The sequence below is a fragment of the Equus przewalskii genome, chromosome 16 (genome assembly GCF_037783145.1).
Source record: "Equus przewalskii isolate Varuska chromosome 16, EquPr2, whole genome shotgun sequence".
Taxonomy (NCBI): domain Eukaryota; kingdom Metazoa; phylum Chordata; class Mammalia; order Perissodactyla; family Equidae; genus Equus; species Equus przewalskii.
In genome coordinates this window covers 52534098-52551945 of record NC_091846.1, presented here as the reverse complement: position 1 = coordinate 52551945, position 17848 = coordinate 52534098, and the positions used below count along the sequence as shown (strand labels likewise).

The following is a 17848-nucleotide window of genomic DNA, read 5'->3' as shown; positions in this document are numbered from 1 at the left end:
GCAGACTGCCTGCCCTCACTGAGCTGGATTAAATCAGTGCTCTAGTTGGTAGGGCAGACCCTGGGCTAACAGGCCAGGGGAAGAACTTCAATGTTGTCTGTGTTCGTCTGTGTCAGCATGCCTGTACTAGGTCACAACAATGATTGCCATCAAGGTCTTATTCTCTGGAGAGGTCTCACCTGTCACTGAGATGCATCCCAAGCCTATCAGGTGAGTCTCTTTTCACCAAAGGACTGTGCACCTTTATTCTGGTGATTTTAGGTCACTTTCTGAGATGGGGAAAATTTGTGCATGGACCCTTTCATAGTGAGATTCTCTCACTTATGTTGATAGCTTTTCTGGGGATATTCCCCATTGCAGTTAATAGCCAGAAAAGCCAGATATTATGAAACTTGTCTCAGTTATGCTGAGTCTGAAGTATGCTTATAGCAGTAACACACCCTCACTCAGATCCCCACTCCTCCAGGGAAGGCTACATACATACCTTAGGGTTGCTCTCACCTGGCTGGCTGTGAAGCTCTGTGGCTCACAAAGGCAGCTTTTTTCTCTCCAGAGAAGAATTTCTGCCTCTTGTGCCTCAGTCAGGACTGTCTCTTGTTGTGGGGGTTCTTTTTATCCAGTTTTCAGTTCTCTCTCAGGGGTAATTTTTCCAAGAATAGTTGTAACCTGGTTGTGTTCATGGGAGGAGGTGAGTTCAGAGTCCACATATGCCTCCATCTTGAGGAGATCGCCACAATAATTATTAATAGGAGACAAATATGCCTAAAACTTAATTATTTTCTTACGGTACTTAAAAATCAGACATAATTAGATGTGAGCACAAATAATTTCCATATTGAAGAAGTGATAAGTTCATTCATGTCTTCCAAGTGTTACCTATATGATAAAAAGGATTTCAAAGTATCACTGAGGACTAGGCTGAAGTTCAATAGCGTGGATTTGACATGGATACAGTCAACAGAGTTTCCTGCTTTCTCTAATTGTGCTTCTTAGCATGGAATGGAATGTGGAGAAAGTGAATTATGGGAGTAATAAAAGATTTTGAACTGATATGACAGAATTGTGGAGCATCAAGAGACGTAGAGACTGGAGACCAAGGCAACGAGGTGTAGTAAGGACATGTGAACCAGAAAGGGATATATTGGAAGAATAGATAGGGTTTCACCAAAGAAGGTATACAAATAGCCAATAAGCACATGAAAAATGCTCAACATCATTAGTCATTAGGGAAATACAAATCAAAACCACAATGAGATACCACTTTATACCTACTTGGATGGTGATAACAAAAAATAAATAAACAGGAAAACCAAAATGGAAAACAAAAAGTGTTGATGAGGATGTGGAGAAATACGAACTCCCATGTATTTCTGGTTGGGAATTTAAAATTGTGTAGCCTCTATGGCAAACAGTTTCGTGGTTTCTCAAAGGGTTAAGCACAGAGTTGCCATATGATGCAGTAATTCCACTCCTAGGTATATACCCAAAAGAATTGACAGCAGGATCTCAGATATTTGTACACTCAAGTTCATAGCAGTATTATTCATAATAGCCAAAAGGTGGAAATAACCCAAGTGTCCAGCAACAAAAGAATGGATAAACAAAATGTTGTATATACATTTAATGGAACATTATTTAACCTTAAAAAAGAATGAAATTTTGATATATGCTACAACATGGATAGACCTTGATGGCATTATCTTAGTGAAATGAACCAGAGACAGAAGGACAAATATTATATGATTCTACTTATATGAGGTATTTAGGATACGCAAATTTATAGAGTCAGAAAGTAGAATAGAGGTTACCAGGGGGCTGAGAGAGGGCAGGAAGGAGGAGTTATTGTTTCATGGGTACAGATTTTTGTTTAGGATGATGAAAATGTTTTGGGTATAGATAGCAGTGATGGTTACACAATATTGTGAATGCTTTTAATGCTACTGAATTGTACACTTACAGATAGTTAAAATGATAAATATTATGTATATTTAACTACCTTAAAAAAAAGTTCTAAAATAAAATAAAAATAATAGAGAGGGTGAAGGAACAAGAGGCCTGAAGGAAAAACAGATTTCATAGGTTTAGGAGAAGGGTAAAATTTTAAGAAAGCATTCTATATTCTTTCACACAGAAATGATTCAGTATATGATATGGACAGAGGTCACACCGAGAAATGAGTGGAAAGAAAAAAAATTGTAGAATACTTTTTTGGGTGAAATTTTCACTCTTGGGTGTGAAAATGAATTATTATAATAGGCTTTGTGGCTTGACTGCTGATGACTCACAGCTAACCCCTTCTCAGGCATTTCCCTTGGGAGATAGCCCCACGAGCAGTCCACATGTAATTACTGTTCTGTGCAAGGGGTACAAGGGCCTGGCTCCCTTGTCTTGAACTGGGGCAAATGATGGGGCACGAGCTACAAAACTCCAGGAGGGATAGGCTGAGGCCTCTGTCACAACTGTCTCCCAGTTCCATTTCTCTTTTGCCCATTCCTGCTTCCCTCACTCTTAGAGGTGGTCTCTCATGTACTTTCCAGCAAACCTCCTGCATGCAGCTCTACACCTTGGAATCCATTATCCTGGGAATACAACCTAAAACAAATATTGGGTTACCATCCTGGCCAGGTGAAAAATATACATTCCTTTTGTGATTCAATCATTTGAGAAAGTGCAATTTTGCCATAATTCCAGTTCGACAGCAAGATTAGATTAGATTTTATTTTTAACCCAGCCATCATCATTAATTTATTCACTTATTTGTTTATTCTTTTACTCATTTATTCAGTTAATACTTGTTGACTGCCTACTATGTGCCAGGAAAACAGTCAAATAAATAAATTAGAAAGTCCAATACCACCTACTAAATAATAGGATAGTGGTACCCTTCCACAAATTATAAACAGAAATTTTCCTCAAAGTTTAATTCTACCAAAGTAGTTGCAGTTATTTATTTCTCCTAATTCCACAGAGAACAAAATTTTCCATTAAAACAATGTGCTTTTAGAAAGCTAATAGGAACAGCCTTTATCAAGGAGAAATAATCTAGACCGGTTTAGGGAGATATGAAATCATAAGCTCAGAGGACAGCAATTATTGGAGTATTATTTTGGCATATTTGTTCATTGTTACCACCAAAGAGAAACTTGGACATCATATAATTTTATTCTGGTATCAGGAAAAGAATAAATTTTAACAAATTCGTATACACATTGAAAATACTGTTAGGACAAATTTCAAACATATACAAAAATTGATAGGAAAACATAAGCAATCTTCCTGTAACTTGCAACCAGCTTCCTTTATGGCCAATTTTGTTTCATCTATACCCATATCTGCTTCCCTTCCTCTCCTATTATTTTGATGCAAATTTCAGCCATTATATAGTTACATCTGTGTTTCAGTGTATCTCTATAAAAGGCAACAACTCAAAAAATTACACACTTTAAAACATTTAAAGGAATATTGTCAGTGTTTGGGAAATTTTGTTGGTGTTTTCTAGAAATTAGAGGCAAGCAAAAGTAGAGTTCATTCTCTAAGTGAAAAACTGAAATCAGTACAAACTCAACATTAAGAATGAAGTTACCTGTCTGTAGAAGTAAGATACATGGAGAGATGTTTGCTAAGGAGTTTCCCAGAAGATTTAGAAACGTCCCATACCCAATCAACATGTTCTTAATGAATGAGAGTTGTAGGCATTGAGGACCAAAAGGTGGCAGCCTCCAGGTGATGCAGGTGCTTCCCTCGGCCCCTGTAAGGACTTTGGCTCTTACTTGTAGCAAGATAGGAAGATCTGAGGGTTTTAAGCAGAGAAAGGACTTAATATCACTTTCATTTTAACAGGATTACTCCCGCTGCTGCCATGTTGAAAATGGACTGTGGAGGTTCTGGAGCAGGAACAGAGAGACCAGTTAGCATGAAGCTTCTCACTCCACCACATGTACAAATCACAGGGAATCTTGCTAAAATGCAGATTCTGTTTCAGTAGATCAAGATGGGGACAGAGATTCTGCATTTCTGACAAGCTCCCGGGTGATGCTCATGCCCATGGTGTGCAGAACAAAACTTATTTCGCAAGGAGTTAAGAGATTATTATAGATATCCAAGTGATAAATAATGTGACTCAAAGTGCTAGAGGTGGAAAGTAGCGAGGTTGTAAGAAATGGTGGGATGTTGGGTTTATTTAAAGAATGTAACTAAGAGGATTCTCTGATGTTTTGGATTTAGGGTATGAGAGAAGATGAGTCAAAACTCATTGCAAAGTTTTTGCCTTTAAGACAACTGGAGGGATGGAGAAGCATGTAGGAGGAACAAGTTTTGGCAGCAAATCAGAAATTTGATTTTTGGCATCTTAATTTTGAGATGACTATTAAACATGCAAATGATGAAGATAGAGTAGGTGATTGGTTACATGAGTCTAAAGTTCAGGGGAGTGGTTGAGATTGCAGCTGAAGTTTATGAGTCTATGTAACATTTAATGCCATGAGAATGGAGGTCAGTTAAAGAATGAGTGCAGATAGAAATAAAAAGAGATTCTAGGACTGAGCCTTGGGGCCATCCAACATTTATAAGTTAGAAAGATGAAGATAAACTAGCAAGGGAAACTGAGAAGGTGCAGCCCTGAATTAGAAGGAGAACCAAGATAGTGTGTGTCCCGGAAAACAGTGAAGAAAGTGAAATCAGCAAGACAATGATGAAACTAACAAATATCACATCATCAGGCTCAGATCTAGGATGCCCCCATACATTTAAATTAAATTTGGAGCATTTTCAAGTGAAATTGAAATTTTGAGCCTTGAAGCTGTTCCAGGGACAGTTTTGGAAGGAGGGACTACATGTTTTATAAGGCTGACATAGTATCCAAGCATCCGTATCATTTGCACTGAATTCACTGATACGGCTAGACTTTGGTAAATTATTGGTTTGAGTTCATTCTCCTTCTTAAAGAGACTGCTTATATTAAATAATTATTTTGGCATCATGCATAACTTAAAATAAGACATATTTGTCCCATCAGCAAATATACCGTTTATTATTGGGTGTTATATGGTATTTTAGCACTAATAACATCGGATCTCTCTTGAATTCTACTGTGTGATCTTGATCTCACTACCTGCCTCAATTTCTTCACTCATAGCAGGAAAAATTGCTCCCTATTCTACCTAGATCACAGAGTTATTGTGACAATGAAGTAAGATAACAGGCTTCTATGGAGACATGGATATTATAGAAAGAGGAGATGTTTATGGAAATAACAGTAGTAAAAGGATCTCCCTGGCCCAGCTTCTCAGACAAGGTGACTCTTAAGTGTATCAGTGAAATTAGTATTCTTTCCAATGTTATATGAAGGGCACAGAGGTGACTTTCTTGAAAATATTTTGCCATTACTTAGCCATTTTGACCAATAAAAATGATAATTTCGCATGATTCTGACTAATTCTTGGGAGTTTTCCATAGTAAGAAAAAGAAGATATTTGATATCCCAGAGTCAGCTGGTTTTTTCCACCATAGTCTTCACATAGCAAATAACAATGTTTCTACTGAGTCCTAAATGGGAAGCTTCCATGTTTATTTTCTGTATCCGGAAAAAAAACTCCCCTTACTCCTGCCCCTGATTCTATAAATTTCCATTTTAGGGCTCAAGATTTATCACAGGAAGATGGGAAATGAAAGAAGAAAGAGATGAGAAGCAGCAGCAGCAGCATAAAGGCATCTTTCTCTCCATTTTTCTCCCTCCCTTGTTCATCCCTTCCTTCCTCTCTTTTTTAAAACAAACAAAAAAATTAGCTTTATATGTTCCAGACTAATAGTAGTAAGTTGGAAGAAACGATTGGTATATCGGTCAGGAAAAACTAGGTTATGCTGCAGCAACAAAGTCCAAAATCTCAGTAACTCAACAACATTTTTTTCACAATTCTTCTACATGTTCAAGTTGTTCTGCAGGGGGGCTTTTCTCTTGGTATTCACTCTGGGACACAGGCTGATGAAAATGCCATCTTGTTAAGAGCTTCCATTATCATCAAAGCAGTGGGAAAGCGACGTTGAGAATCACACATGAACACGTACGTTTTTTTTGTGGAAATGACAGAGACTACTTCTGCGCACATTTCTCTGACCAAACAAGTCTTTAGTCTGTTCCTAACTTACCATGTGCATAGAAGGAGGAGCAGTAGAATATTTGTGGGCATCCTAGCAACTACCACTAATATTTGATGAAGAAGTGGGACAATCATAATAGCTCTTACCTCATAGATTACCGTGAGGATTTATATCACTCTTAACCATACAGTAATTTCTATTACATGAATTAAAATTTAAAAACTAATTTATATATTAAATATTTTTAGACAACTAACAATTTATATAGAGACCATGATTGGTTAATATATTCTCTGGGGGACTTATGTTGAATCTTTATATTTTATTTACATCATTCTATTTCCAGTTCATTTCCATATTTACAAAATCATTTGTATATTTAGACAATTTTCATGTTTAAATAATGATTGACTTCCTTTCATTGATGAAAATAGAGCTTGGAGGAGAAACATCAATTTTCACTCTGAAAACATACACACAAAAATTCAGAATATATTTCCTTATCATATACTGTTTAGCTGGAATGTTAAATCCTCTTGAAAAGAAATGTACATGATCCTTATACAATGTAAATGAAATAACTGGTCTGTGCCATGGGAAACCAAGTTTAAAAAAAACCATTTTATGAAATACTTCACAATGAATTATGTAGACAACAGAAAAGCCATCTCTGTCGTGTGTTAACATAGATATGCGTCTGAAAAACTTTGGTAGGAGGCAATTAAACTCAGAATTTGTCAGTATTAGATAGCAGGATAAAGTCAGGTCTTAGTCTCCACAAGGAAAGTGTCTGTGGAGGCAAAATACAACAATTGTGCAAGAAGTTTCATCCATGTAGACAATACCAATCTTGATCAAGTCAAAAAAGGCAGGTTTTCCTCAAAGCATTTCTTTTGGACTGGATTATCTCAATAATTGTCTTTAAGTCTCCACTTTACTTAAGGAGTTCTTTCTAAAGCAAAGTTGTGGTTTGGCAAGTAGCCGATCATTTGGACAGTAAAGCAGACAATTCAACCTATTGCAGCACTTGAGACAGCTGGGAATGTGTAGGCCTGGCTGGGATGATGACAGTGAAGAACCTCAAAGCACCTGTGTACCTGCAAGTGATGGGTTAGACTGCTCCGTCTGGACGCTCTTCTCCCGCAATCTCCGTCTAGTCAGATCCTTTTTTGCCAGGTGATGCTAACCTGATGCACATGAAAAATAATGTGGTTACAAAATATTCAAATCCTAGTAAAGCTTACTGTTTTTCTAAGCCATATGAGATATGGAAGGGGATTCAGATATATTATAAACATAGCGATTTGTAAAAACTAGGTTAGAAAGTAATAATTTTACTAGATGTAAAATCAAAGATAAATATAACCAGATGTAGAAAACCAGTAAGAACCTGAGGGTAATAGGATTTTGCTACATCAAGAGGGGAAAAACCATATTCTCAGGAAGTAAACATTATATTAGCTATGTTTTCCCCAGAACCTAAAGAAGTTGATAGTAATGTAGTTTATCCCCAGAAATTAATAAAAACAAATCACACAATTCCCAGAAAATATAGTTTAAAAGTTGTCTTTACAGGAAGGAGATACTCTATGAACAATTATTTCCCAAAGAAGAATTTATTGCCTTGAGTGAGAAGATCAAAAGACTTTGGAATCTAGGTTTTTCTTTTTCAGCTGACAAAGAAGGATTAAGGATTTCTAACAACCCGTTTGGAGAGCCTATCATATTAAAAAAATTAACTTTTTAAACGTAAGAGATCTTTCTTTTTATTGTGAAAACTTCTTAAATGATGGCAGAATTGGAAAAGAGGATCAAATATAGAACCAACATTGTTTCACAGATACAGACAATTTTTTATTACCAAAAATGAGTGACCGCGATTTAAATCCTTGCAGAAGAGTGCCCTTTGAAAGATGTACATACAGCTAGCTGCTGCGAGTCTCTTGGAACTCCCCGACTGAATCAGAGGAAACTTTATTGTGCTTGAGATGATGTTTTGTTTCTTTTTCTAATAGTCCTTTTATTTCTTTTTTGCAACTGAAGATGCAAGTCAACATGTTCCTTTATTATGGGCTAAATACACTCAGATTTTTTTATAAAAAGCAGATGTTCTGCATTTTAAATTCAAGTCATATTGTTAAGATGCATCCTTTTACTCATGTTTTTTCTTTCGTGTCTTCCCTCCTCCCTTTATTCTATTTTCAATTCCTTTATTACTCACAGATCTCTTCATAAATTTCCATCCTTCAGAAGATTATGGTCTTCCAATGTTAAACCACTGAAATCTGTCCTAATGGAAATGCTTTTTTTCAGTGGTTAAGAAGGACATTGCTCTTGACATAACTGAGTCTAAATTTCCTCCCTCATTCTTTTATGTAGGTTTTATTTTCTCATTGTCCACGTTCTTCCCCAAATGCTGTTTTATAGTTTGCTTTCATAATAATATTTCCAATATTGTAATAACTGTTATTTATATAGTGTTTTACAGCTTTATAAAGCACTTTCATTTCTTTAGTTTATTTATTACAATTTTGCCTCTTCTAAACGTATTTGTCAAAACTTTTTTCATGTGGAAGATGTCACAAATGAAGCATATATTGCCGTAGACCGTCTATGGCCAGAAATAGTTTTCTTTTAACCACTTGCAGAATGATATTGATCCTGGAGTTTAAATCGTTTCTGAAATACATTAATCCTGGAATTTAAAGCCATAGAGCATTAACGGCTGTTGTAATTTTTCCTCTTAAAGTTACTTTAGATAATGGTGTGATTTTTTTCTTCTTTTTTCCTACAGACTGATTATTAGAGATGTTACCAGTTTCAGTTTGGAAGAACTATACCAAAATATTAGCTTCTTTAAAAGATAAATATTTCTTGGGCGATATTTCCGGCTATGCATATGTGATGGTCACACACTGAACTTATTTTAAGGTGAGTACTGAAATTATGAAGGTAATGTTGATATTTTTATCTCAGCAGGATTATTATCTTCTTAGTGCTGAAGAGTAATATCTCCTTAGTGAGGAAAAGTAAACATTTCTTTTTTTATTTCTTATGAAGACAAATTGCTCTTGTTCAATTTTCATAGTGAAGGCAGAACAAAGTGAATTTTAGATGTCCATAATAGTGAACGTAGCTTCTAATTACTCAGACATCTTTTGTTTCACGGAGATTCCAGGAGAACATTTTCACAGGTGAATTCCTCATGCTGAAATCTCTCCTTAGACACTTGAGACATTCTGTCTACTGGCAGAATCAGTGGGAGATGGAATTATCCATGATGCTATGTTGACCTTTGGAGAGTACTTTTATTACCATTTTTCCTGAGCATTTTCTCTTATTTTACCCTCATAAAAATTTTCTGATATAGGTGCTGTGTAAGAAATTATCCTTAACCTTAGCAGCTTAAAACGTTTATTATCTCACAATATCTGAGCGTCTGGAATCTGGAAGCAGCTTACCTGGTGTCAGCCAGGGCTGTAGTCATCTCAAGACTCAAGACGTGACTGGGCTGAAGGATCTACTTCCAAGTTCGCTCACATGGTTCTTGGCAGGAGTCACTTCCTCACTGTCTCTTGGTCAGAGACTTCAGTTTCTTGCCATATGGGCCTCCCTGTATGCTGATTCAATGTTAATGGCAACTGGTTTGCCCCAAATGAGAGAAAGAGAGACAGACAGAGAAAAGAAGAAGGAGGAGGAGGAGGAGAAAGAAAGAAAGAAAAGAAGAGAGAGAGAGAGAGAAGGAAAGAAAAAGAGAAAGAAGAGGAGGGGGACAAGAAGGGAGAGGAGGAGAAGGAGGGAAGGGTTCAAGACAGAAGCCAGTCTTTTTTTATAACGCAATCTCGGAAGCGAGGTACCGTTACTTCTGCTGTGTGCTATTGGTCACAGACCTACCCTGGTGGTGTGAGAGAGGACTACATATGGTGTGAACACCAACAGGTGAAGATTGCTGAGGGTCATTTGTGAGGCTGCTGTTGCAATAGGCAGTCAGACTTTACAAGGATATGTCAACAGAGGCCTTTGGAAACAATGGACTTGCTGTAGACCATACTCAGAACTTTATGGCTTTGAATGTGGCAGTAAATTTTCTGCATGAGAATCTCATGCTGTTCACAACTTTTTTCTGTAATCATTGGTTCCTACATTATGATAGAAATGAACAAGTTAAAAATTAAGTTACTGGATTCTACTAGATATTTTTCAATTCACGACTGGCTAGTTTTTCAAGCAAAGACAGTGAAGCCTGCTGCGTATGAACCATTCCCATGAGCCAAACACTGGACTAGGGTACCACTTAGATAGAGAATGTAATATCCCCTGTATGATTTGTTGTGGTTTTTGGGAAGAAGATTAGCCCTGAGCTAACATCCACTGCCAATCCTCCTCTTTTTTGCTGGGGAAGATTGGCCCCGAGCTAACATGTGTGCCCATCTTCCTCTATTTTATATCTGGGAGGCCTGCCACAGCACAGTTTGATAAGCGATGCATAGCTGCCGGCCTGGGATCTGAACCGGTGAACCCTGGGCTACTGAGGCAGAGCATGTGAACTTCACCGCTATGCCACCTGTCTGATTTTTTATCACACTTTTTCCCTTAGTTTCATCTTATACATCAGCCAAACGAGGAATTGTAAGATGGAGAGCTGTGACTGTGAAGGCCCTTTACGTCGTGAGTGTGGGATTTGGAAAGGTTATATGAGAGAGCAAGGTGAATGGTGTCTTAGAGAGAGCTTAAATGGGGTTAAGGTTTTTATCTACAAAGCAGTAAGTGAAAAAAATATGTGGTAATTATTAGGAGAGTTTTCTAGATTGTTCAGTCAAGCAATTTAAAAAAAGCTCATACAACTAGGAACTTACAGTAATCAAATCGATCATTTACTATTTCCCATCACAAGATTGTTACACTCAACGCACTGTGTTAGTCATTGTACTTTCTGCAGATTATTGTTTATAGCTCCTTAGTATGGTACCCGTGGTCTTTGGGAATTGGGTAGCTACCTTTCTCAGTAGCTCCTTTTCCTCAATTCCTTTGATCCATATTTGATGATTCCTAACATGGAAAGTATTTTCACATATCTGTATTCCTCACTGCTTTAGTGCAAACGTTCATTCATCTGATAGATGCCGAGAACATGTACCAGGCCAGGCATACTGCTGGGTGACAGGAGACAATCTGGAGAAGGCAGGCTAGTTCCCTCCTCTCATGGGCTTCTTAATCTTTCTGTGGGAGATATTCCTGAACGAATAACTATAGAAAAACTTATTAAATTGTAATTATTACAAATGGTATAATGAACGGGGACTGAGAGTTGCAATATTGTACAGGAGAGTGTCTGACAATGTGTACGATAGGGGACGGAAGTTGACAAAGTCTTCCATGAGGAAATTTTTAATAGTCTGAGACTTATGTGGGGCTTGACAGAGGCAGACACTCGGGTATATTTAAGATTGTTTTTTGGTATGCAATTAATTTAAGTGGGAGTTTCTACAGCCAAATACAAAGTTACACATATTATGTTGCTTTCCTTTGAACATTACTGTAAATGTTTGAGCATTGGCCAACTATTTCACACAAAATATATGAAAATAAAGCATGAATTTAAGAATAGAATTAAAGATAACTTGATATGTTTTGTTATTGTAATTAATGTGTTGATTCATATATTTAATAAACTTTTATTAAATATTGTCTCATGGTGGCAGGAGAATGAGGCTTGGAATCAGAGAGATTTGGGGTTGAATCTTCACTTTGGTATTACTGTTTTTGGAAAGAAACTTAGTTTCACTGAGACAGTTTATTCATCCATAAAATGGGGACAATGATACCTACTTTGAGAGATGTTGAGATAATGTACATGAAGTATTACCGACAGCTGGGGCATTGTTGGTCCTCAACACAGTTGCTGTCATCATCATTATCATCATTATTATTGTTATTCTTTGCCAGTGTTGAAAACAAACCAGATTACCTTGAGCCATACTAATTGTTCTGTAATTCAATTGTGGAAATGCTATTAAAGTTTCAGTATCTTAATACAGAACCTTAGAACTACATTTGTAATTATCATTATCCAAGAATACTTGACTACTGTGTGCTCTTTAGAGAACGTTGTAATATATTCTAATTCAATAATGAGAAGTATTGAAGAACCACAGGTTGCTCACAAAAGAACAGGAAATAACTAAACAGCCTTGATTTGAGTAACTTGTATTTATGGTTATGCTAATGTATGTGATTAGAAACTACTTAGTGAAACCAAGAGTGGTGAGAGTTGATGGCGGGGAGAAGGAGGTGGGGGCCTGGAGGACATTGCCAGGCCTGCTAAAGATCTAGGCCTTCACAAGTTCTGTGGCAGAGAGACAATGAAAGCTTACAAGCAGAGGTGTGATGAGGGCAGGCCTGTCATTTAGATGGCTTGCCTTGGGGAAGGGGTGAAAGATGGACTGAAGGGGAAACAGAGAGACCAGTTATGGATGCCTCAATAGGCTGGGTGATAATTGCCGAGAAACTGAAGAGATGAAGAGATTACAAAGTGATAAAATAATAAAACTGAGGAATGGTGATGGACTGAACCAAGGCAGAATTAAAATGAATCTTTAGGAGGTAAAGTTGGCAAGGGGTCTTGATGAACTGGATGGAGTAAGGTAGGAGTACTATTTAAAGAAATGGATGACTCGGAGGCAGTGATAGAAAGGCAAGGACAGATTTGAAAACACATATCTCGAGGTAAAAATCAACCATACTTGGTGATTAAGTGCATTGGTAGCGGTAAGTGAAAGGACTTACAGAGACTCCAGAGAGGGGCCACCTTTTGAGCAAAAGAGTGTAGCTGAAAAATATATTTAGAGGAGAAGTTTATAGTTCCTGCTTCAATCCGATCAGTTGACTTTGAATTGCCTATGGGACGTCCAGGTGGTTATAACGCCAGGTGATGTGCATCTGTCTTGAAGATGTATGTCTGGGAGATATAAATAGATATGGGACAGCTGACCCCATGAGTAGAGAACATCTCTTAGGAAGCATGGATTGAGACAGAAAGCAGGGCCGTCCTCAAATTCTCCCTTGCCCTTATTTGTCAAACCTGTTTATTCACCAAGAAATATCTCCCAAATGGGTCCCATTTATTACATTCTTCCATGCTAAGATCCTAATTCAGGCCCTTACTCTCTCTCTCTCTCAGACAGCCTCCTGAAAACTCCTTCTGCCCACAGTTTTTCCCTCTGGTGCCACCAGAATTTTCTTTCTGCAGCAGAAATCTGATTGGGACTAATTTGATCTGGAAAGTAGGATTGGTTATGCCTCTTCTCCGTGTACAGTGTATAAGCCCCACTTTGAAACATGAAAATACAAGGCAGGCTCATATAATGTTACACCTTCCCATGTGCCCAAATCCTTACCAAATTTACCACCAGCTCCTGCACACATCGTGTACTTTTAAGCTTCTAGGTCTTTGCTCAAGCGCTTGGTACTAACATATCCCTTTCTACCTCCGTTGCACAGTGAGCTACTGTTCAGCCTTCAAGTCCCACTCCGATGCCATTCTGTGTTCTGAACTTTTCCCTGACTCCTGAGTTCTCATCACGTTCCCAATTCTGCTGCGTGTGTGTGTGTGCATATTTACATACGTGCTCACATTTGTTCATGTGCTTGTGAGCCCTTTAAAGATAATTGCATTGTCTTTTTCATCTTGCTATCCCATTGCCAGCACATAAAAGTCACCCAATAATTGCTTAGTGAATTGAATGTGATAGAGATGAATCCAATAAAATTCTGTGAATGAATTATGAAAGAAATCACTGAATTAGGCATTTGATTGCTGTGAGGAGACCAACGTAGACCAGGGGTTGATTATTAGAAGTAAACACAGAAACATTAATCTTTTCTCAAGAATCTTGAGAGAAATAGCCCCTCCAATGGTCTAAAAAGAAAAGTAGGGGTACGGGGCCAGCCCGGTGGCACAGCAGTTAAGTGCGCACGTTCTGCTTCAGTGGCCCGGGGTTTGAGGTCCGGATCCCTGGTGCGACACGGCACCGCTTGGCAATCCATGCTGTGGTAGGCGTCCCACGTATAAAGTAGAGGAAGATGGGTACAAATGTTAACTCAGGGCCAGTCTTCCTCAGCAAAAAGAGGAGGATTGGCAGATGTTAGCTCTGGGTGAGTCTTCCTCAGAAAAAAAAAAGAAAGAAAGAAAAAATAGGGGTAAACCAGAAAGGAGGCTGGGCAAACAATATCTGTATATACAACATTACCATTGAGTGAACTTGGGTCAAGTGAAATTGATTCATTCAAGACTGTGAAATTATGCTTTACCTGTTATCCACAGTGACGTCACACTTTATCACGCACAGTAAAGATGAGCTATTGCACCTACGTGAGCTTTAAACACAGTTGAAGCTTAAGTTGTAACTGACAATTTTAAATAACGTTAACTATTCCCTGAAATGCGTCCCTTTGAAAAAGCCTTAGGCCCTTTTCATTCTTCATAAACTGAATAGAAAAAAAATGATTTCCTAATTATCTCAGGGAGATCTTTACAAGGATTATATATATTGCATGGAATAAGTTTATATATATGTACATAATGAACACGTAATTTTGTAGAAAATGAAGAGAGAAATTCAATAAATAGAAATAATCTTTACAGAATAACTTTTATCACCTTCTCTAGTTATAAACATTGTATATATTCACCATAAAAAATTAGAAACTATGTGTGCATTTAAAAAAATTAAAATAACTCAAAATTATACTATCCAAAGTAAATGATTTTTTTTTTTTTTTTTTTTTGGTGAGTAAGATTGGCCCTGAGCTAATATCTATTGCCAATCTTCCTCTTTTTGCTTGAGGAAGATTGTCACTGAGCTAACATCTATGCCAATCTTCCTCTATTTTGTATGTGGGACACCACCACGGCATGGCTTGATGAGCAGTACGTAGGTCTGTGCCCGTGATCAAACCTGAGAACCCCAGACCGTCAAAGCAGAGTGTGTGAACTTAACTGCTACACCACCAGGCCAGTCCCTAAATGATCATTTTTAACACATCTTGGAACTTCTCTTACAAGAAAATGTTCATATGATTTTAAATAACTGGGGTCACATCATATATGTCATTCTTTTCCCCCCTGAGGAAGATTGTCCCTGAGCTAACATCTGTGCCAATCTTCCTCTATCTCATATGTGAGTCACCACTACAGCATGGGTGACGAGTGGTGTAGGTCTGCACCTGGGATCTGAACATGTAAACCCAGGTGGCTGAAGTGGAGCACACCAAACATAACCACTATGCCACAGGGCCAACCCCCACGTTTGTAATTTTTTATTCCACTTTTTAAATTTGGTATTACAAAAGAAGTCTGTGATATCAATAAATATCCTTCAAAAAGACTAAATTTAACAGCTTTCAATATTTCATTACACTGTCATTTCTTGGTGTATTTAATCATTCCCCAATTCCAAGCATTTGTAATGCTTCCATTTGTTAGTTACTAAAATCAGTTCCTGTCTTTGCTTCTTCACTGCCTGCGCTCTCTCTTTTTTTTCTTTGGTGAGGAAGATTGGCCCTGAGCTAACACCTGTTGCCAATCTTCCTCTTTTTGCTTGAGGAAGAGTGGCCCTGAGCTAACATCTGTGCCAATCTTCCTCTGTTTTGCATATGGGTTACCACCATAGAATGACTTGGTGAGTGGTGTAGGTCTGCACCCTGGATCTGAATCTGTGAACCCTGGGCCACCAAAGCAGAACGTGCCACACTTAACCACTATGCCACTGGGCCGGATGCCTGCCTGCACTCTTTTTAACACATTATAGTCTGAGTTTCTGTTTGTAACTTACCGAAGAAACTATTATGGCAAAAGTCACCAATAACTTTATAATGACCCAAATCGTAGAATTGTTTGCAGTGACAGAGAAACAATGACTGCAGACTCTAGAATCAGTTGCATCTGGGTTCAAATTCTGTCTTTATCAAACTTCTGTGTGGTCATGAGAAAGTTATTTAATTCTCTATGGTTCAGTTTTCTCATCTGTAAAATGGAGCTTATTTTTACACTTGTGATTTTCATAGGATTGCAGTAGAATTAGATGAGTTATATATCTAAAGAGCTTGGAGAAATGTCTGGTATGCAGTAAGCACACAGTAAGTGCTGGGTATGATTTTTTTAACTCTTGACCAGCTAATTCTTTTTGAAATTCTCTCCTATCTCGGCTTCTATCGCACTGATAGTACTTTGTCTGCTTCTTTCTGTTGACAGTCTTCAAGAGTCTCCTGTGAACCCACTTCTAGCTTCATTCGACTGACTGCCCACAGATGACTAGCATTTCTCATATTTCTCCAGCTGCTTCTTTTCTGAAGGCTCGCCCTCTGCTCTCCGTTAAGTGTTGTAGTTCCTCAGCGTAAACATCTTCTTCTTACCTTCCTCTCTCTCCCCTGCTATTTCGTCCAGGCATTAAGAATCCAACGATCAACCGTGCAAAAGTGATTCACAGACATTTATTTCTAGTCCAAACCTCTCCTCTGAGTCTCAGACTCCTATTTGACAGGGGTGTATTTGCTATCATTTGACTGTCTACTCGACATCTCCTCTTTAGTTCTCAAAGGCACCAAAAAATTCAACATGGCTGAACAACAACATTCTGACCTTCTTCCCTGTCCTAATCCTCTTTCAGTAATGCCTGGGCATCGTCTTTAACACCTTCTCCCCATCCTCATCCAATCTGTCCTCAAGACATTGATTTTACCTGCTGAATAATGCTTGAATCCACATAATTTCATCACCAGCATCCTGGTCCAAACTACCAGCATCTCTTACCTGAGAATTTAGGAGCTCCCGGCCCCGCCCCCTAAAAGTAGTCACAATGTTTTTCCCACCATCCATCCACAGTGAATTTTTTTCTATATATGAATCTGATTGGGTCATGCTCCTGCTTTGAAAATTTCCCTGGCTTCCTGATGCTTTAAATAAATAAAATGGGGGTGGTGAGGGATGACAATCTCTTTAGCATGACGCATAAGACATCCTCCCTCAGAGTGTCTTTCAAATTACACCTTTTACAACACTTTCCCCGTCTTCCTCCCTCTTCCCCCAACTTCAGTACTCTGTTGCCCTAAGATCCCATCCTCTTTCAAGTCTTTATGTTTTTGTCCGTGTAAGATCCTCTGCTTGGAATGCTCTTTTTCCCAAGCCCCAGCCTGCCCAGCAAATACTTAACATCATTCAAGACTCAACTCAAAGATTATCTCCTGTATAAACCTCTAATCTAAACCAGTTGGCCACTTTTTCCTCTGACCCATTTGTACATGGCTAAATTTTTATCATACTGTCTGTAATATTTTATTATGCTTATTTATTTACAGGCCCTCTGTTCCTCTACTAGAAAGCAGCTGCACAATGATAAGATTTAAAAGAACACCTAGCACAGTGCCCAGTACGGGGGAATAAGAAAAGCTAACATCTATTCTACTCTCAGGAAGTATCAGATGGTTTGAAGTACTTTACATGTTTTAGCTCATTTAACTTTCAACAGTCCTAAGAGAAAGTTATCATTAATAGATGAGGAAATGGGAACACAGAGAACAGAAGTAATTTGCCCGAGGTTGCACAGTTCGTAAATGGCACCTTCAAGATTTGAAATCAGAGAAACTAGCCTCAAATTCCAGCTTTTAAGTACTTTCCTGTACTGCCTTTCAGAGCGCACACTTAAAAATACTTGCAAAACAAATTAACACATTTCATTCAAGTAGAGTGTCTTTG

The 17848-nt window shown here is 38.1% G+C and overlaps 1 protein-coding gene across 1 annotated transcript in view; it reads right to left on the bottom strand.

Moving 5' to 3' along the window:
* Positions 1-3143: 3143 nt before the first annotated feature.
* Positions 3144-17848, bottom strand: part of LOC139076365 (uncharacterized) — a 165163-nt gene continuing 150458 nt past the window's right edge. Inside the window, exon 7 of the mRNA XM_070578535.1 lies at positions 3144-7283. Coding sequence (XP_070434636.1) covers positions 7279-7283 — 5 coding nt within the window. The 3' untranslated portion in view covers positions 3144-7278. The remainder of the gene's footprint in view (positions 7284-17848) is intronic.